Consider the following 21,869-nt stretch of genomic DNA (forward strand, 5'->3'; position numbering starts at 1 on the left):
ACCTGACTATAGAGTCCTCAACACTACCACTCGCCTGTACTCCTCCTTTCCCTGCTGAGCAACAGGGCCAAATGGGTGCCACTGATATGGCTGCTGCTGATGCTTTGCCCTTCTGTCCCCTCCTAACTGTATCCAAAACGGGAGGGAGGGAGGGGGGGAAGGAGAGAGGGGGAGAGGGGGAAAGGGGGAGGGGAGAGGGGAAGGGGAGGGGGTAAAGGAAGGGAGGTGGAGGGGAAGAGGGAGAGAAAGAAAGAAAAATAGCTGCAGAAAACTCCTGAAGTACCTGCCTTTCCCTCCTGGAGGATGCCTATCTACCTGCAGTGTGATCCACTTGAAAGTCCTGCCTGTAACACTTTCTGCCTTCTGCCTCGGTGAGTCCTGCTGCTTGTGGTCTGAACTCCTGTAGAGTTAGTCAGACTACACACCCAGACCTGAGTAAGAAACTGGTACTCTTGGGGGAAACCTGGGTCACAGGGCGAATATCAAACTCCACATCTAATATCGGAGCTCAGGCTGGAGGGGGCTGGGCAGTCCTCCTCGAAATCAGCAGCAAACACTGTTTTATTTCACAACTGGCTTCAGATTCTGTGGCAGCAAAACCTGCTTAACCTGATTAAATGTAGAAATATAAAAGATGCAAGTAGGAGTAGGCCATTCAGCCCTTCAAGTTAACATTGTTGTTCAATATGAAAATCTCTCTATCTCAGTACAATATTTCTGCTCTCTCTTCACACTCCTGATGCCTTTTGTGTCAAAAAATTTATCTAGCTCTTACTTAAATATATTTGGTGCAAAGTTCAAAGTAAATTTATTATTAAAGTACATACACTATGTCATCACATACAACCCTCAGATTAATTTTCTTGCGAGCATACTCAGTGAATCTATAGAATAATAAACATAACAGAATCAGTGAATGACCACACCAACTTGGGCATTCAACCAGTGTGCAGAAGATACCAAACTGTGCAAATATAAAGAGAAAAATATAATAATAATAATAATAATAAACAAATAAGCAATAAATATTGAGAACATGAGATGAAGAGTCCTTGAAAGTGAGTCTATTGGTTGTGGGGACATTTCAATGATGGGGCAAGTCAAGTTGAGTGAAATTATTCCCTTTGGTTCAAGATCCTGACAGTTGAAGGGTAATAACTTCCTGAACCTGGTGATGTGAGCCTTGAGGCTCCTGTACCTTCTTTCTGATGGCAGCAGCAAGTGGAGAGCATGTCCTGGGTGGTGGGGATCCTGATGATGGATGCTGCTTTCCTGTGACAATGTTACATGTAGATGCGCTCAACTGTGGGGGAGTCTTTACCCCGATAGACTGGGCCATATCCATTACTTTTTGTAGGATTTTCTGTTTAAGGGTATTGGCGTTTCCATACCAGGCTGTGATGCCAGTCAATATACGCTCCACTAAACATCTATAGATGTTTGTCAGAGTTTGAAATGTCATACTGAATCTCTGCAAACTCCTGAGGAAGCAGAGGCACTGCTGTGCTTTCTTTGTAATTGCACTTACATGCTGGGTCCAGGACAGGTCCTCTGAAATGACAACACTGAGGAATTTAAAGTTGCTGACCTTCTCCACCTCTGACTGGCTGATGGACCTTTGGTTTGCTCCTCCTGAAGTCAATAATCAGATCCTTGGTCTTGCTGACATTGAGTGAGAGGTTCTTGTTGTGGAACCAATCAGCCAGATTTTCAATCTCCCTCCTACATGCTTATTTATCACCACTTTTGATTCAATCCTTGTCAGTGGTATTGTCAACAATCTTAAATATAGTATTGGAGCTGTGCTTAGCCACACAGTTATAAGTGTAAAGTGCGTAGAGCAGGGGGCTAAGCAGACAGTCTGGTGATGCCCCTGTGCTGATGGAGATTGTGCAGGAGGTGTTGTTGCAAATCTGAACTGACTGGGGCCTGCAAATAAGAAAATTGGGGCTCCAATTGCACAAGGAGGTATTAAGGCAAAGGTCTAGAAGCTTACTGACAAATTTTGTGAGGGTGATGGTATTGAATGCTGACCTGTAGTCAATAAAGAGCACCCCGATGTATGCACGTTTGCTGTCTAGATGTTCCAGAGTTGAGTGAAGAACCAATGAGATGGTACCTGTTGTGGACCTGTTGCTTCAGTAGGCAAATTGGAGGGGATCTAGGTCACTTCTTGTACAGAAGTTTATATGTTTCATCACCAATCTCTCAAAGCACTTCATCACTGTGGATGCAAGTCCTACTGCTCAATAGACATTGAGGCAGGTCACCACAAGTATAGGTGAAGCCTACTTGAAGCAGTGGGTATCTCAGACTGCTGAAAAGAGAGGTTAAAGATCTCTGTGAACACTCCAGCCAGTTGATCAGCTCTGGGTTTTCGTACTCGGCCCTGTACCCCGTCTAGGCCACTTGCTATCCATTGGTTCAGCCTCCTGAAGGCTGCACGCATGCCGGCCTCTGAGACTGAATTCATAGGATCACTGGGGACTGTGAGAGTTTGTGAAGGCTCCTCCATGTTACAATGGTCAAAGCGAGCACAGAAGGCACTGAGCTCATCTGGAAGCAAAGCCCATGTCACTTGGTTTAACTTTATAACAGGTGATAGTACTCAAGCTCTGCTGCGGCTGTTGAACGAGCCTCCTTTGTTGATTCAAGTGCCTTGATCTTTCCAGTTTCCCTAGGTTCACCCCTCAGGGTAAAAACATTTCTCCTCTCCTCAGACCTACATCTATTGTTCTGTAACCTGCGCCTTGTGGCTAGTGATGCTGCACACACAGTGACTACTGACCTATACTTACAGCGATCTTACAGATCGGTCAGGTTAAGGTCCTATCCCTTTGTTGCTCATTAATCATTTACAGCCATTGACAATTAGCGCTCAGAGTTGTTAAACACAGACTGTAATCTAGGATGGTTCTGTTATACACACAGTGATTACAATCCTACACAGTCTGATATAAAGCTTCATTTTTATTGAGAACATAACTGTTACCCCATAAATAAAAGTGTTATTATACAAATTTGATTACAGCATTTAGCACAGTCCCATTATGCAAAGCCTGATTACAGCCTCACATAATTAGAACTGAAAGGAAATTCTTCCTGTACACCGTGCACTATACAGTGCACAGGGCCACAACAGGTATACAATAGACACTATCTCACTGGCCCTACACAGCTCTGGAGTTTCTAGACAACTGGCTGTTGTTTATCAATTACAGCTTAATGTTCAACACCAACATCCCCTAAGCATTAATCAACAAGCTTCAAATCCTGGGGCTCTGTACATCCCTCTGCAACTGGATCCCTGACTTCCTCATTGGGAGACCACAGTAACAACATCCCCTCCTCACAGATGGTCAACTCAGATGCGCCCCAAATATGGATGCTTAGCCACTGCTCTGCTCATCTTGTTAGGCAGAACTCAAGTGTCATCTAGACATTTGTCAATGATACCGCCGTTGTTGGCAGAATCTCAGATGGTAATGAGGTGTACAGGAGTGAGATAGATCAGCTGGTTGAGTGGTGTCACAACAACAAACTCGCTGATGAACTGATTGTGGACTTCAGGAAAGGGAAGTAGGGAAGAGTGTGCACTGGTCCTCATCAAGGGGACTGTCCTGAGCCTGACACTTTGATGCAGTCACTAAGAAGGCATGTCAACGTCTGTACTTCGTTTGGACTTTGAGGAGATTTGGTACATCACCAAAATACTGTACACATGAAAATTCTGACAGATGTATGATGGAGCGCATTCTAACTGGCTGCATCTCTGCCTGGTATGGAGGCTCCACTGTGCAGAATCAAAAAAAGGCCACCAAGGGTTGCAGAAGAACATAAGAGATAGGAGCAGGAGTAGGCCAATCGGCCCCTCAAGCCTGCTCCGCCATTCAACAAGATCATGGCTGATCCAATCTTAACTCTAGTTATCACTGAATCCCACAAGCCAACAGTGCCAACCAACAGGGCACCATGCCGCCCATTTTATTTTATTATTCATCCCGCCCAAACCCATGTGATCACCCGGGGGGGGGGGGGAAAAAACGATTTGCCAATTGAGGAGAAAAAATCAGGAAAATTCCTCTCCGACCCATCCAGGCTATTGAAAACTGGCCCAGGAGATCACATGGCTTATCTAAACCTAGCCTCATGTCCACTTACCTGCTCGCTCACCATATCCCCTAATGCCATTTTTATCCAGGAAAATGTCTATCTCCGTTTTGAATTTATTGAGTGTAGTAGCTTCCACAGCTCTCTGGGGCAGTAAATTCCACAGCCCCACTACCCTCTGAGTGAAGAAATTTCTCCTCATCTCAGTCCTGGAACGGCATCCCCTTATTTTAAGATTATGCCCCCTAGTCCTAGTTTCACCCATCATTGGGAACATTCTCCCCGCATCCACCCGATCAAGCCCCTTCACAATCTTATGTGTTTCAATAAGATTGCCTCTCATTCTTCGGAACTCCAATGAGTAGAGTCCCAATCTACTCAACCTCTCATCATACATCAACCCATCCATCCCCGGAATTAACCTAGTGAACCTTCTCTGCACTGCCTCGAGAGCCAGTATGTTCTTTCTTAAATATGGACACCAGAACTGCACGCAGTACTCCAGGTGTGGTCTCACCAATACCCGGTACAACTGCAGTAAGACCTCCCTGTTCTTATACTCCATCCCCCTAGCAATAAAAGCCAGCATTCCATTGGCCTTCTTGACCACCTGCTGCACTTGCATACTAACTTTTTTTGTTTCCTGCACCAGGACCCCCAGATCCCTTTGCACAGAAGCACTTTCCAGTTTCTGTCCATTTAGATAATAACTTGTTCTATTATTTTTCCTGCCAAAGTGCAAGACCTCACACTTGTCAGTATTATATTTCATCTGCCAAATGTCTGCCCAATCACTCAGCCTAACTATGTCCCCCTGCAGGGTTTCAATGTCCTCCGCACTCATTACACTCCCTCCCATCTTTGTGTCATCAGCAAACTTCAATACATTGCACTTAGTCCCTTTCTCCAAATCATTAATATAGATTGTAAAGAGTTGGGGTCCCAACACCGACCCCTGCAGAACACCACTAGTCACCAACTGCCAGTCCGAGAATAAACCATTTATCCCAACTCTCTGTTTTCTGTTAGAAAGCCAATCCTCCACCCATGCCAGAATATTATCCCCAATCCCATGATTTTTTACTTTAAGTAATAATCTTTGGTATGGCACCTTGTCAAATGCCTTTTGGAAGTCCAAATACACCACATCCACTGGTTCCCCTTTATCTACCTTATATGTTATGTCCTCAAAGAACTCCCAACAAATTTGTCAAACATGACTTCCCTTTTGTAAAGCCATGCTGACTTTGTCCTATTAAGCTATGTTTATCCAAATGCCCTGTTACTGTTTCCTTAATTATCAATTCCAACATTTTGCCAACCACAGATGTTAGGCTAACTGGCCTATAATTCCCAGCCTTCTGTCTATTGCCCTTTTTAAATAAAGGAGTTACATTAGCATTTTTCCAATCTGCCGGGACCATTGCCGAGTCCAGCGAGTTTTGAAAAATTATCACTAATGCATCCACAATCCCGACCGCCACTTCCCTTAAGACCCTAGGATGCAAGCCATCCGGTCCAGGGGATTTATCCACCTTCAGTCCCATTAATTTATCAAGTACCATTTCCTTGGTGATTTGAATCGTGGTTAGCTTCTCTCCCCCTAGAGCCCCCTGTTTATCCAGTGTTGGGATATTTTGAGTGTCCTCTGCTGTAAAAACTGATACAAAATATTTGTTCAGCGTTTCCGCCATTTCCATGTCCCCTACCATTAATTTCCCGGTCTCATCTTCTAGGGGACCAACATTTACTTTAGCCACCCTTTTTCTTTTTATGTAACTATAAAAACTCTTACTATCTGCTTTTATGTTTTTCGCCAATTTACTTTCATAATCTATCTTCCCCTTCTTAATCAATCTTTTTGTTATTTGCTGCTGATCTTTAAAAGCTTCTCGATCTTCAATCTTCCCACTAGATTTAGCTACCTTATATAACTTTCTTTTTAGTCATATACTTTGCTTTATTTCTTTACTTAGCCATGGATAACTATTTTTTCTTTTACACCCTTTTTTCTTCAGTGGAATATATTTTTCTTGATAGTTGTAAAATAACTCCTTAAATATACACCACTGATCAAGTAAGACTTTTGCACAGTACTGTGGTAATTTTATGTATTGCACTGTACTGCTGCAAAAAAAAACATATTCCATGACATACGTGAGTGATGATAAACCTGAGTCTGATGTGGGTCTTTATTGTGGGCTGAGAGTGGGAAGGGGGCAGGGAGAGGGGAATCACAGTTGAGTAAAGGGGAAGGGAGAAGGAAGCACCAGAGAGACATTCAATAAACCAATCATTGGAATCAAATGACCTTGCCTGATACCTCAGGCTGGGCGTGCCTGCTCCTACTCCTCCTCCATCCCCTGTTACTCCTTCTCTGCCACCTGTCCCACACCCCTCCCATAGCACTCCATCCTCGCTACTCCCAGCACCCTATGTTCCCGCCAGATTTACAAACTGCTCTCCACTCCACATTGACAAATATAGTACTGCACACAACCCTTAGGCAGCCCGTGCTATATACGTATATGTGCCTGAGACTTTTGCACAGTGCCATATACCTTAATGATTGGCAGCACAGTTAGAAATGCTACTTTTACTTTTTCTTCAGCAATTATCACATGCTCCCACTCCAGTTCTGTAGTTCTGGGGTGTGGGAACCACAGACCTTTCCACAGATGGGTCAGTAGATGAATTAGAGGGTAAATTATGAGTGGTAATCTCTAAGGCACATAGTGTGAACTAACATTGCCAAGTGTTACATAAGTTCAATTTTCACTCATGAAGTAATGGATTGGCCAGATACAGTGTTCAAAAGGTCTGGAACATTATACAGATGATTCCAGATAATAGATTTCAAGGGGATTTAATGGCTTTATTTTGAATTAAGGGGACAGTGATAACTGCCAGGACAACAAACACACACGTATGAAATCAGAGAACTTGGTCACTTGGCTCCTTAATCCTGCTCTTTCACTTGATAAGATCATGGCTGACCTGAGTTTAAATTCAAATTCGCATTTCCATCTCCGCCCACTAACTTTTCTTGCCTCACCCTTATCCAGATTTGCCTCTTCTGCCTTAAAAATATTCACTCTGGTTCCACTGCTCCCCGAGGGAGACTGTTACAAAGACTCACAGTCCTCTGAGAGAAAAAGATCCCCCTCATCCCTATCTTGAATAGGTGACCCTTTATTTTTAGACAGTGGCCTCTAGTTGCAGATTCTCCCATAACAGGAAACATTCTCTTTGCATCCATTCCACTAACTCCTCAGGATTAACTTATATATTTCAGCCAAGTCTCCTTTCTTTCTTTGAAATTCCGGCAGATACAACCCCATCTTGCCTAGATTAGCCTCATGGGACAACCCATCCTTTCTAGTATCAGGTCCAGTAAATTTTTCCTGAATTGATTCCAACATATTAAAGTCCTTCCTTAAATATGGAGACTATTTCTGTACACAGTGCTCCAATATAACTGAAGCTTCATTTCTTTAATATGTGCTGAGTTCTCCCTGTCATAAATAATACCGTTTCTGGCTTTCCTAATTACACAGTGAGCCTGTATAATAGCTTTCTGCGAGTGATGCATTGGGCACTCCCCTGTGTTCAGAGTTCTACAATACCTTACTATTTAGATAGGTTTTCTTCCAGACAATTCAACCAAATATCAGATTATACATCGTTTGCCAGATCGCTGCCCGCTCACTTCACCTCTTTGCATTTCTTGTTACCACTTACGTCCATTTCAGGGGATGGACTATGTGGGATAGAGGGGATGAAGTGAAGACAAGCAAAGACAGGGTGAATAGTCAGTCTCTGTATCTCATCACTGGGGGTCTAAAGCTACAGGGCATAGGTTTAAGGTGGGGGAGAGGAGATTTAAAGGGGATTTGAGGGGTAAATATTTCACACAATATGTAACTGGTATCTGGAATGAGCTGCCCGAGGAGGGGGTGGAAGCAGAAATGATTACAGCAACATTTTGGAGGCATCAGGACAGGCAGTGGAACAAGCAGGGAATCAAAGGGAACTGAATTAATGCAGGCAAGTGGGTTAGTATTGATAGTCATAATGGTGAGGGAGAGGAGAGTATTGATAGAGGGTTAGCATTGATAGTCATGATGGTGATGGAGATTATTGATAGAGGGAGAGTATTGATATTGGGTTAGTATTGGTAGTCATGAAGGTGATGGAGACAAAGTATTGATAGTCATTATGGTGAAGGAAAGGAGAGTATTATTAAAGGGTTAGTATTCATAAGTCATGATGGTGAAGGAGAGTATTGATAGAGGATATGATTGATAGTCATGATGGTGAGGGAGAGGAGAGTATTGATAGTCATAATGATGAGGGAGAGTATTGATGGAGGGAGGGACTATTGATAGTGGGTTAGTATTGATAGTCATGAGGGAGAGGAGAGTACTGATAGAGGGTTAGTATTGATAGTCACAATGGTGAGGGAAAGGAGAGTATTGATAGTGGGTTGGTATTGATAGTCATGATGGTGAGAGAGAGGAGAGTATTGATAGAGGGTTAATATTGATAGTCATGATGGTGAGGGAGACAAAGTATTGATAGTGGGTTAATATTGATACTCATGATGGTGAGGGAGAGTATTGATAGAGGGTTAGTATTGATGGTTGGTTTAGATCTTCTGGGCCAAAAGGCCTGTTTCCATGCTGTACAACTCAATGACTTCCCAACTAACTTTTCACCCTATATTTGTGTTGTCAGCAAGTTTATCAATCACACTTTCAGTTCTTTCTTTCAAGAGAAACATCAAGCGAGAGCTCGGCACCAACCCCAGTTACACCATGTTAACCACTTAACCCCAGTTTCCCAGCCAAACTGGTTATCTACCTGCACTAAATCCCTTTCCGTTGTCCTCACGGTCTCATCAAGTTCTACCCCTCAGCCACACACTGGTGGCAATTTACAGTGGCCAGTTAACCTGCCAACCTGCATATCTTTGGGATGTTTAAGGAAACCGGAGCACTTGGAAAACCATGCAAAGGTCCAAAACAGACAACAGCTGAGGTCAGGTGTTAACCCTGGTTTCCGGTGCTGTGAGACAATGGTTCTGTGCCACTGAGCTGACCTATGGTGACATAAACATTTACTGTGATATAAATAGTCAGTTTCAGATGAGTTAATAAAAAAAATCCATCAACTTTCAAGATTCAAAGCATCTTCAAGATGACACCAATAAGCTAAGTGACCAATGGTGACGTCCTGCAGACAGCTCACAAAACCGCTTCTTTTACTTTTCTTTCACATACGATCCTACTGATAAGCTGCGTGCAATAGGAACCTGTGATTTATACTTTTATGGTGTGTTTTTGTGCCGATTAAGTGATCAGGCACTTTACCGTCTCCGAAGGAGTCCGGTGAGGTTTGGAGTGGAGTGTGCAGCCTGGTGCAAGCCCATAATTGACTCTATTGCCATTCTCCAATGGAAGTGTTGAGCAAGGCTGAAGTCAATGAAGATGAGAGTGGAGGACAGGCCGGTTTTCAGCACCGTCTGCCAGTGTTTGACTGGTCTTCTGGTCTTCCTCTCTCTCACGCTAGCTGCTGTCCGAGGAAAGTGCAAGGGATCTACCCTGCGAGGATTGATTGGCGAGGTTCGTGGCGGTGGACTCATTTTTCTGGGTTTTTGAGGTCCATGTTACATGGATTATATTCTGGTTGCTGTTTCTGAGCAGGTTGAAATCGATGTGGACTGGGATGCTTCGGTGAAGAACGGCTCTGCAGGCTGCAGTGGGCTAGCACTGCGGTGCTGAACTGAATACTCCTGGACTCCTTCTCCGATGTTGATATTCTATGTGTTGTCTGCTTGCTCTTTGCCGGTTGCACATTTTGTTCTTTTTTCAAGTGTTGGGTGTCTGATGTTTTCTCCAAGGGGTTCCAAGGTGTTTCTTTGTTTCGAGGCTGCCTGCAGGAAGACAAATCTCGGAGTTGTATTCTGTGTACTTTAAATCTTTGAACCTATTCCCAAACTCAGTACACCACCCCCACAAGTACAAATGAAGATCCCACTGAACAGTTCAACCACGTTGCAGTACCGTCTGTTTTACAAATTCCTATCCACTGTCTGACATTTTAAATCAACTTTATATTAGCATCACCCCTCATCGAATAAAGAGCACAACCTTTGTTGCCCCGTAACCTGCTATTTTAAACTATCACCCCATAAAGGTACTCAGGGCTATTAATCCCCTTGTTTCAAATTTTGTGATTCAATCTGAAGTAGTATTTTAGTTCCGGAAACAAACCGGTGAATATGTCCCACTGATTTAAATTTCTGGAGCAAGTCATACCAGGAAGCATAGTTTGCAGCTAAAGGAGAATTTGATGAACAGTATTTATCTTTGATAGTGATTCCTGTACGTCTCCAATCCTTCCCCACCTGGTCCTCACATACCACCATCACACTCCCTCAGCCACACATACTCAGTCACAGATCTACAGAAAGATGCAAAACAGAAACAGGCCTTTCAGCCCATCAAGTCTGCAGAGCTATCAATCGCCATCTACACCAAAACCATTCTTCATTCTCCCCCCCTCCCCCACATATGAACCAGGAGCCATCTACAGCAGACAATTAGCCTCACAATCTGTGCACTTTTGGGATGTGGGAGGGAACTGGAGCACCTGGGAAAGCTGATACAGAGGGATACAGGGAGAATGTGCAAAACTCCACACAGATAGGATGAGCATGGGTCTCTGGAGCTGTAAGACAGTGACCCTACCAGCTGTGCCTCTCCATGCCACCACAAAGCGTAAAGCATAGAACAGTACAGCATAGGCCCTTCAGCCCACGATACTGTGCCAACATTCTAACCTACTCCAAGATCAATCTAAAACTTCCCTGCTGCATGGTCCTCCATTTTACTTTCATCTATGTGCCTATCTAACGGTCTCTTAAATGCCCTACTGCAGCTCCCTCTACCACCACTTCTGCTGCATGTTCCACACACCTACCATCTCTGCATGGAAATCTACCTCTGACATCCCGGCTACACTTTCCTCCACCTTTAAATTAAGCCCCCTAGTATTAGCCATTGCTGCTCTGAGATAAAGGAACTAGCTGGCCACTCTATCTATGCCTCTTACAATCTTATACACCTCTATCATGTCGCCTCTCATCTTCTTAGCTCCAAAGGAAAGCCCAAGCTTGCACTACCTATCCTCTTAAGATATGCTCTCTAATCCAGGCAGGATTCTGGCAAATCTCCTCATGACTCTCTCTAAAGCTTCCACAGCTTTCCTATAAGGAGGTAATCAGAACTGAACACAATATTCCAAGTGCAGCCTAACCAGAGCTACATAGAGCTGCAACATTATCTTGTGGTTCTTTTACCCAGTCCTCCGACTCACGAAGATGAATACACCATACACCTTCTGCTAACTTGTGTGGCAGCCTTGGATGGGGAACCCAAGACCCTGCTGTCCCTCCACACTGCTAAGAATCCTGCCGTTAACCTTGTACTCTGTCTTCAAGTTCAGACTTGTGAAGCGTATCATTTCACGCTTGAAGAAACTGGAAAATGATTCATCATGAGTCTGCTTAAGACTTCAAGGGGCTGCAGCCCACAGATGTTTGCTATGGAGATATGGTTTCTGATCCTTCCCCAGCAAATTCCAGCTGATGCTGCACATCTGAAGTACTCCAGCAGCATATGTAGAGAGAGAAGCTGGCAGTGCTTCATTTGATGACTGATGATAAAAGCTACGGGATACTATATTCACATCATTCCATTCACAACTTGACACAATCCCTCAGTGTATTTACATTTTGTAGACAAAATCACATTCTGCACAAATTCATCTATAAACTAGCCACATTCGATGTCAATGTAAGGCAATGTAGAGCAATGGGTGCAGGACTGGTCCTAGTCGTAAGGCACACCACCATGGGATCCAGTTAATTCAACTTTCTTTCAGAGTGGGAATACTAATATTTCCTCTTCTAATAAGTTAATTAGCTATGAGGAGAAGTTGGACAAACATGGATTGTTTCTCTGGAGTCAGAGGTTGAGGGAAGATCTGATAAAAATAAGTACAATCAACAGGCCTAGACTGGTTAAGGAGTCAGAATCTTTTTCCCAGGGTCCGTTGGTTCATTATTTGCCGTGTTGTATGATGTAGGGAATCATGGTCTATGACCATGACTGCTCTCGGCAAATTTTTCTACAGAACTGGTTTGCCACGCCTTTCTTCTGGGCAGTGTTTTGACAAGACAAGTGACCTCAGCCATTATCAATACTCCTCAGAGATTGCTTGGTGTCAGTGTTGCCTAATATGACCACCCACCACCTGCTCCCATGGCTTCACATGACCCTGATCATGAGCCTAAGCAGGTCTAAACCTTGTCCAAAGGTGAGCTTCAGACTAGCAGAAGCAAGGAGCACCTTACGCCTCCTTTGGTAGAGATATATTTCCACCCCATCACCTGGTTTCCCACAGTGGAAAAATCAAAGGAGATGTACTGTACAAGGAAAGTATTTTACACAGAATGTGGTAGGTGCCTGGAATGAAATGTCCGGGGAAATGTTGGAAACAGATTTAGCAACATCTAAGAGGTAATTAGACAGACATGTGAACAGGTAGGGAATTGAGGAATAGGATCATGCGCAGGCCGATGGGATTCATTTAATTTGGCACCAGGAGCTGAAGTAGGTGGCCCTGTTCTGCACCATTCTGTGGTCTATGTTCTCGCGTTTGCGATGTTCCATGTTGTGAAGTGGGCTAGTGTGAGGAACCTTACCAAATGCTTTCAGGAAGTCCAAATGGACTTGCTGTTGAATTTCTCAACACTATACCCAAATGATTTCCTTAAGAAGCACGTCTACATTTGATGATCACAACCTATTGTTTGAAAAGCTCTGTCATGGGTTACTAATGATCCCAGAAAGGGCATCTCATAGAATTCCTACAGTGCCAGGCTTGTAGGCTTCTTGTGCCTTGCTCTGATCTGTCTCTGCCTTTGTCGACTGTAATTTCCCCCCTTTCCCTATCTAGGTAACATTCCCCATGTTTTCCTCCTTAGATATTGGCCATTATTTTAGAACATAGAACACAGTAGAGCACAGGAACAAGGCCTTTGGTCCACAATGTTATGCCAAACCAGATAAAAAGTAAATCAAAAACACATCAAAACTAATCTCTCCTACCTACACAATGTCCATCTCGCTCCACCTTCCTCACATTCATGTGTATTTGCCTCTACCACCAAACCATTTTCTCCTTGACTCTCTCCTCAGCCCAGTACGGGAGACATTGGGAGACCATTGTGCGATTGACATATTTGCATGAACCTGTTTCCTTTAGGTTCCTGCAGGAGGAGGGGCCATCACAGTATTTGTTCCGACATACTATGCTGTAATGGTTCTGCCTCCCATTTCCGGAGATCAGGTGCTTAGCAAACCCAACATAATCTCCAGGGAAAGCAATGGGAGAGGGTGTGTTGGATAAAGGTTTACCTGGACACTGTGGTGGAGGCCTCTCTGACGGTGGGGTCTCCAACATCTCCAACCCTTTGCTGTCCTGATAGTTCCTTTCTTGAAGCATTGCCTGGGCCACACCGAGCGGCGGTGTTGTGTTCGCCTGAGCCATGGAATCTGTCTCCGTGAGTGAGAGAACTGCAAACCTGTTGTCAGGGGACAACCTAGGGCAGAAGAAGGAAGATCAAGGGACAAAGCACACTCACCATTTCCCTGAATATGGATGTCTTCAAAACCCTCTCTGTGCCTCCAGACCTCATGTCCTTTGCTGTGGTCCACCTCCTGTGTAAAAGACTCATACTTCAGATATTCAGTGGGTTACACACCATCAACATTTCACATTGAGATGCTTGCCCCTAGGTACAAGTCTGGACTTGGCCACAATACTTGGAAATATTAAAATGTTTTCTGTAGCTGTGTGTGCCTGTGTGTGATCTGTATATAAGTGGTATGTGCACCAATGTTGCGGGGTGTGGGAGGTATATGTGTGTGTGTGTGTGTGTGTGTGTGTGTGTGTGTGTGTGTGTGTGTGTGTGTGTGTGTGTGTGTGTGTGTGTGTGTGTGTGCATACATATAAAAGAGAGACAAGATTACAATTGACGTGCTCATGCAGACACATCAGGGATGAACAGAATACCCTCCAGATGAACCTCTTTTCCTCAACTCCCAAGCAAGTGAAACAAAAGGCTGGGCACACACGGTTGCAGTGGGGAGACATTTCATGATTCGGGACATTAACCTCTCAGGAGACAAGGAGCTCACCTGTTTTCTCCTCAAGCAGTTAGCTGCTGCTCCATGGGCCCCATTTAGCTCAGGTGACCTTTTATAGCCTCTTCCCCAACTCAAAAGGTCGCTATCTAGCTGATGAATGTGCTTACATTGTATGCTAACTACACAGTGCAGAAACAGTACACAGTCAACTTATTCAACCCAAGTAAGCCAACAACTCAGATCCTTCTGACGCTCAAACTCACTTGATCTAAACCCCCAAAAGTGACCGACTTCTCATCCAGTTGAACATGTTGCAGATACTGTTAAGTGTCAGAGCTGTTACTAATGACCCTGAGCAATGTTCTCTGTTATATCCAATACCCACAGGCAGGTCACCTCCACATCCCACGTGGAGCAAGATGGTCAATGACCATCTTCCAGTAGCACGATGAAGCTCTTCCAGAGTTTGGTCAGGAAGTATGTCAAGCTGCCTTAGGAGTATCCTGAATCCGCTCTGATTTGCCTACCACCATAACTAGTCAACAGCAGATGCCATTTCATTGGCTCTTCGCTCAGCTTTGGAACACCTGGGTACTGAAGATGCATACATCAGGATATAGCCGACCGCTGGTACAGTGGCATCTGCACCGGACTTCCAGGCGACTGGTCCCAGGTTCGAAGCTGGCCAGCCCCTTGCGTGCTTTCCATCTGTGCAGGGTTGAGCTAGGAACTTGGGCTCATAAAAAACAGAAAAAAAAATGCTGAAGAAACGGTAAAGTTGCCCCTACATCTGGATGCTCTTCATTGATCACAGCTCAACATTCATTATCATCCGCCCGCAAACTCATTTTGTGTGGCTCCAATGCCCCTGCTGGCTGGATCAGAGGTGGCGAAGAATCAGCATCAAGGAAGGAGATTGAAAATCAGGTTGAATGGTGCCACAACAACAACCTCTCACTCATCAGCAACACCAAAGAGCTGATTATTGACTACAAGAGGAAGAAATCAGAGGTGTATGAGCCAGTGCTCCTTAAGGGAAAAGAGGTGGAGAGGGTGAGTAGCTTTAAATTCCTTGGCATTTACGTATCAGGGGATCTGACCTGGGACCAACATGTCAGTGTCATAACAAAAAGGCAAAACAGCGCCTCTACTTTCTTAGAAGTTTGCATAGATATGGCATATCACCAAAAACTTTGACAAACTTCTATAGGTACACAGTAGAGAATACCATAACTGGTTGTATTGTGGCCTGGTATGGAAACATCAATGCCAAGGAATGGGAAGTAGTGGACACTGCCCAGTCTATCACAGGCAAACCTCCCCACCACTGAGTAAATTTACATGGACACTGCCACAAGAAAGCAGCACCCACTATCAAGGACTCCTACCATCTAGGCCATGTCCTCTTCTTACTGCTACCATCTGGAAAAAGATATAGGAGCCTTAGGTCCCACACCACTAGGCTCAGGAACAGTTATTACCCTACATCTATCAGGCACCTGAACTTCAATCACCGCTACTCTGAACTGATTCTACAACTTACAGATTCACTTTCAAGGACTCTTTACAACTCATGCTCTCAAATTATTTTGTTTTATTTACACAGTTTGTCTTCTTTTGCACATTGCTTGTTTGTCAGTCTTTGTTTATGTTTAGTTTTTTTTGTAAATTCTATTGAATTTTGTCCTGCAAGAAAATGAATCTCAAGGTAGGATATGGTAACATGTATGTACTTTAATAATATATCTATTTTATTCTTTGAACATATCACCAGCCTTTCTTTCTGTACAGCATTAGTAACCTGGCTATAACTCTCTGCAGAATATATACGTGATTCCAATGAAAGGTTATCCATCTGAGACACTAATGCTGTTTCTCTTCCCATTGAAGCTACCTGAGTTGTTGAGTATGTACAAAATGGTCTGCTGATATCTCAGATTTCTAAATTGTTTTGATGCCTTTGTATGGAAGGAATAAGCTAGATGATACCTTGTGAGATGTAAAGGTGTCCATCAGGTAATTGCCGCCATATGCTGTAAATAGAGCAGCCTATCACACCATGTTGTATGTATGACCATTGTGGAGCATACATGATGCATCTGTGACATTGTCCTCTACTTGAGTCATTGAATATCACCAAAGATCAAATCTTACAGCAAATGGACACACAGGAGACTGCAGAGATGTTGGAACCTGGTGCAACAAACAGCTTGCTGGACGAACCCAACGGGTCGAGTAGCACCCGTGTAAGGAAAGACATTGTTGATGTTTCAGGTTGAAAGCTGCATTAGGACTGAGATGGCCAGCACAGAGAGGAGAAGTTCTCTATGTTTTCTGCCATCTGCCCTCTCCACTTTCAGTTCAATATTGGCTTTTCTCCCAAAAGTTCTTTCTCCCCAAGATGCTGCTTGACCTGCTGACTTAGTTCAGCAGATTGTTGTGGCCATCAGGTGGTGGAAGTGAATTTGGAGAAATACACCGACAAAGTTCTAAATTACAAGCACCAATCAATAATCAGCGGGGGTTTCAGCTACTCCAGGTAAACTGCAAGTAAAAAACAGCAAAAGGAGAAAAAAAAAATTCTGACAGTGTGTCCGAGTAACTTCTATGTGTGTACAAGTATGCTATTGAGTATCGGCGTGGGAAATGAAAAACAAGGAGGGGAGAAGGTAAAAATCTTCTTGGGAAAAATGATCACATACTGTATTTCCCACTCACTGTGGGCCTTGAGTGTGAAGAACTTTATGGTACAGTGGGAGCAGGCTGGTGGATGACGAGCGTCAGGCCCATTTTCTCATATACTTCATTTCAGGAGCTAATGAAAAGTTGGAGACTGGCTTTCCAACACGTGCAACGCACTCATTTACCTGCATACTGCAGCTCGACTCTTGGCTGCAGGGTGGAGCGACCTTGTTTCTCCAGAAAAGGTGAACCGTTCCCATTTCATGGAAGCTATCTCTTGGTGAGGACAAACAACAACGAGGAAGACGGAGAGAGGCTGTCTGAGGTTGGGACGGATAGTAGTTTTTGATGGGTCATGGTCCCTGGATTGCTTGCATGGTGGGTGGTGGGGGGTAGGGCAGGTTGATGCTTTTGCTGGAGCAAGGGGGGTGGGATGGAGGGGGAGGGGGGAGAGTTGATGCTTTTGTTGCTACTTGTGTGTGGGAGGGGCAGGGGGCTGTGGGGTTCTAATGTTTTCTGCCGTTCATTCTTTGGGTTTTTTTCCTTCTGTTTCATGGATGTCTGTGAAGAGTAAGGATTTCATTCTCTGATATTAAATTGAACCACTGACTAACCAATATAAGTTTTAGTGTGGACAAAAGTGGTGCCAGTGACGTCATGTGTCTAGATACTCGAAGGGAATGTCAGGGGTGCCGTACAGTAGACTAACCTCTCCCCCGTTGCAGCAGGCCCAGTTTAATGGGTGGCACCAGACTCAGAGTCCGTTTGACTACAATTCCACCAGAGTGGGGATGAAGGGAGGCAAAAGGTACCGCTGTGCCAGTTTGTGCCAGCACCTGGTGAAGTTTACCACTTTCACCACACCTCCAGCTGCCACTGCACAGCCCACAGATGGTCAACGTCTCCAAATGTCTCCTCATAGTGAAGGGAGAAGGCCTCCACGGCACTGGGTGACAGTGGTCACTGGACCGAGCCACACGATCATGGCAATAGGTGTGCACGGCAGGCTTATCGTCCTTGGTACTCAGGGCAGTTAGGGTTTATTACCAGATCACAGCCCACACTTCCATCTCAGGACTGTTCTGTCCAACTCCGACATGGGTCCTTCTGGTCCCGGCTGTAACACACCGAGCGAGGCAAGTGACCAGAGTGTCTGGACCGGGTTCATGCTGCTCCAAATCTGAAGCAGTTTACGTCGGACTTCCAGAGCACAGCAGCGTCTGTTAGATGGGGCATTTGCTGACGCTGATGCCTCACCATATGAGAGACCCTAATTAAATCCTGGTTGCAATACCTGGTGCCGATTTTAGATGGACATCCCAGAGCTCAACGCCCTGCCTCCCTGGAGCTCAAACTCATCAGGACAGAAGACCCCATGACTCCCGCACAGTCCCTGGTCACAGTGCTGGAGCAGGTTCTCTGCGGCACTGTCCGCCATAACAGACAGCAGTTTGCAAGGTTCCAGTACGCTGCAGGTACTGAGGCTGTTCCTCTCCCGGTCAGGACCGTGTGCGGAATTCCCAGAAGTCACATTTCAAACCTGTTAACAACGAAGGTGGAGTCACCAAGACTCCAAATAGTCAGAATGTGAGTCTTGTACTAAACCCAACACTGCTGGTGAAGCAGCCTCAACCAGGTAACCATGAGGTAGGATCCAGCACTGCATACCAGTAACATTGAGTAGATCTTCAACGGTCCAGATGAAGGGCCTCAACCCAAAACGTTGAGCATCCATGTCCCTCCTTAGGTGGTGTCCTAATCCCCAGTAAACTTCATTAACCATGGACCTGGTCTCCACACTCCCTTTCAACTTAACTGGTTCACTGGAAGATTTATTAACTATCTAAAATAATAATAAACAGCAGATAATATCTACAACAATGAATTTAATGTATATTGAGATGGTAATAGAATGGAAGATATGTCAGTCTACTAGAAATCTCAAGTGTGCTGGATGATTGGTGCTCTGATCTATGAAGAACATAGTTACTATTGATTGACCAATTCATAATAAATAATGTCAATTATTTATGTTATTTTTAAGCTAATTTCCCTGAGTGTTACTGAGTGAATGGTGTTATAGTTCACTCAATGAAATGGGGTTAAAAATAATATAAGTAATTGAGATTAAAGTCAGGTAATAAATAACAGTAATACAAATAATGCACAGTAAAACTTCCAGATTTTAAATAATATATAACAGTTAATAAAAATGACATAAACTTTTACAGGTTTTGAATAATATTAAGAAAACTGGTCACAAAATGCAAACAAGATATACTGAGAGTGTATATGACTATACAGTGGTAACCGGCTGTGAGTAAGGTAAAGAATATAGAATAATAGTAGGTAATACATAATATAGAGTAATCACTGATAATAACCATTGTAAATACCAGGGTAAAAGTTTGTTATAGATAATAAAAGTAACTGGGCATGTTGATGTTACAAACAACATAGAAAGCAGATGACAACAAAACACAAAGTAGAAGGGGTTCTTAAAAATCAGCAGGACATTTGATTATAGATCATAGAGTGTTTGTAAATAATACAAGTGGTCACCTGATAAACAGGAGAAATGACACAGTGATTGCTGATTATAGCACAACTAATTATAAATAACACTCTCAGAAGGATGGGAGTAACAATAAATATATTATGATGGAGGCTAACAATGAAATAAAGACTGAAAATATTGTAATTAATGAGATAATATTGATTAACTACTGGTTATAAATAATCTACTGTTGCAATGGGTTAAAAGTAATCCATTTATTCCCAGCGACTCGAGCCCAGCAGCCTTTCCCTCGGAAAGACCGCTAGGTTCGGGCCGATGCTCTCGGAGATGTTATTAAAGTTCTGAGATTTATGGATTGGACTGTGGTTCAAACTAACTGTAGCTCCCATTGGCCTCTTTCAGTTCTGTTTTCGTGCTCTTGCTCTTTCTTTCTTGTTGCTGACTGAGGGGCTGGAGGTTTGGGGTTTGACGTCCTTGTTGCATCTGGGTGATCTGTTTGTCTTTGTATGAGGGAGGGGTTGGGGGAGGTTTGGGGTTTGTGAGTTTTTGTTTCTTTTTTCTTTTCATGTGGGGGGGCACAATTGATGCATTTTTTTTCAACTACCTCCATGATCTTTCTGTATTTTGTGGCTATCTGGAGAAGACAAATCTCAGAGTTGTATCCTCCATACATACTTTGATAGTAAAATGAACACTTTAAATTATACAATAAGTCCCTTACAAATAATATAGTTTAGTTAGAAATAATACAAACTATATTTATTTATTTAGTGATACAGGGTGGAGTAGGCCCTTCTGGCCCTTTCAGCCATGCTACCCCAGCAACCCTAACCTAATCATGGGACAAAATTCAGTGACCAATTAATCTATCTGGTATGACTTTGGACTGTGGGAGGAAACCGGAACACCGGGGAAAACCCACATATTCCACAGGGAGGATGGACAAAGACTGCTCACAGTAAAGTGCCGGAATTGAACTCTGAACTCCAGAACGCCGCGAGTTGTAATACCGCTATGCTACCATGGCACCTGGTAATAGAATAACACCTGGCTGTATATATAAATATGCAGTGTCAGGGGTAGGCAGATTGAATTAATCCACATTACGTTGGCTGTTTGTTTTTATAAGTAACATGGATGGTAACAAGTTAAAAATAATATGAAAATGTATGAGAATTGGTTATATATGATATAAATAATATGGAGTGACAGCTGTTTATTAACACAATAAGGGTAGCAGCTGATCATAAATAATATAGAGAAGCAACTGGTGGAGTCACACAGCGAGAGCCTGTGATACATAATGTAAAATGATTGCTGACTCAATATCAGATAAATAAAGGAGTGATAGCAGGTTCTAAATCATAGAAATAATACACATTGACAGAATGTTATAAACAAAAATAATGCTGATATTATTCTAAATAACATGCACAATGCAACATAATGACAGGTGTTAAAATATAAATAACAAAGTTAAGTTTATAGTTTAAAACAATAGCTGGTTATTAATAATATAAATGTTTGCTAGTTATACAATTAGTATAGGATCACAATTGCCTTTAACAATTACTGTGTGTGTATATATGTGTATACGTACACAGATATATTGGGGCAGCATGGTAATGTGGTGGTTAGCACAATGCTTTGTAGTACCTGCAGCCTGGGTTAAATTCCTGCCACTGCCTGTATTGAGTTTGTACGTTCTCCGCAGGACCGCGTGGGTTTCCTCTGGGTGCTCCGGTTTCCCATACCGGTTGCTAGGATAATTGGTCGTTGTAAATTGTCCTGTGATTAGGCTAGGTTTAAATCAGGGGATGCTGGGTGGCCTGGATTGAAAGACCAGGGGGGGCCTGTTCCATACTGTATCTCAACAAACAAATATTACACACTGTTGTCCTCATCGAGGGATCAGAAGTAGAAAGAGCGAGCAATTTCAAGCACCTGCATGTCAACACCTATCCTGGGTCCATCATATTGATACAGTTACGGAGTAGGCACAGCTGAGGCTAGGTTTCATTTGGAGTTTGAGGGGATTTAGTCACCAAAGAAACTCGCAAATTTCTATGGGTGTACCAAGGACAGCATTCTGACTGGCTCCATCACCATCTAGTACTGGGGGGGGGGGGGGGATCACTGCAAAGTTTGAACTACGCTGCAGAATGTTATAAACTCAGTCAGTTTATCACAGGCACTAGACCCTCTCCCTTCCCCCCAGCATCCAGAACATTTTTAAGGAGCGATCCGTCATAAAGGTAGCATCCATCATTTAGGATCCTCATCATCCAGGATGTGCCCTCTTCTCATTCCTACTATCACAGAGGAAGCACAGGAGTATGAAC

General features: G+C 43.7%; 1 protein-coding gene across 9 annotated transcripts in view; it reads right to left on the reverse strand.

The window, feature by feature from the left end:
• The window catches only part of lmx1al (LIM homeobox transcription factor 1, alpha-like), a 114,418-nt gene that overhangs the window by 36,858 nt on the left and 55,691 nt on the right, over positions 1 to 21,869 (reverse strand). For 4 of the 9 annotated variants that reach the window (XM_059992113.1, XM_059992111.1, XM_059992112.1 and 1 more), the window contains exons 4-5: positions 13,596 to 13,898; positions 9,483 to 10,045 (exon numbers count right to left, since the gene is read on the reverse strand). The exons of 3 other annotated variants lie outside the window; for them this stretch is intronic. In XM_059992113.1, coding sequence (XP_059848096.1) covers positions 9,483 to 9,754 — 272 coding nt within the window. In that variant the 5' untranslated portion in view covers positions 9,755 to 10,045; positions 13,596 to 13,898. Of the gene's footprint in view, positions 1 to 9,482; positions 10,046 to 13,595; positions 20,653 to 21,869 lie in introns of those variants that run through there. 2 more of the 9 variants (XM_059992115.1, XM_059992114.1) reach the window with 2 other exon arrangements.

The sequence above is a fragment of the Hypanus sabinus genome, chromosome 16, assembly GCF_030144855.1.
Source record: "Hypanus sabinus isolate sHypSab1 chromosome 16, sHypSab1.hap1, whole genome shotgun sequence".
NCBI classification, from domain to species: domain Eukaryota; kingdom Metazoa; phylum Chordata; class Chondrichthyes; order Myliobatiformes; family Dasyatidae; genus Hypanus; species Hypanus sabinus.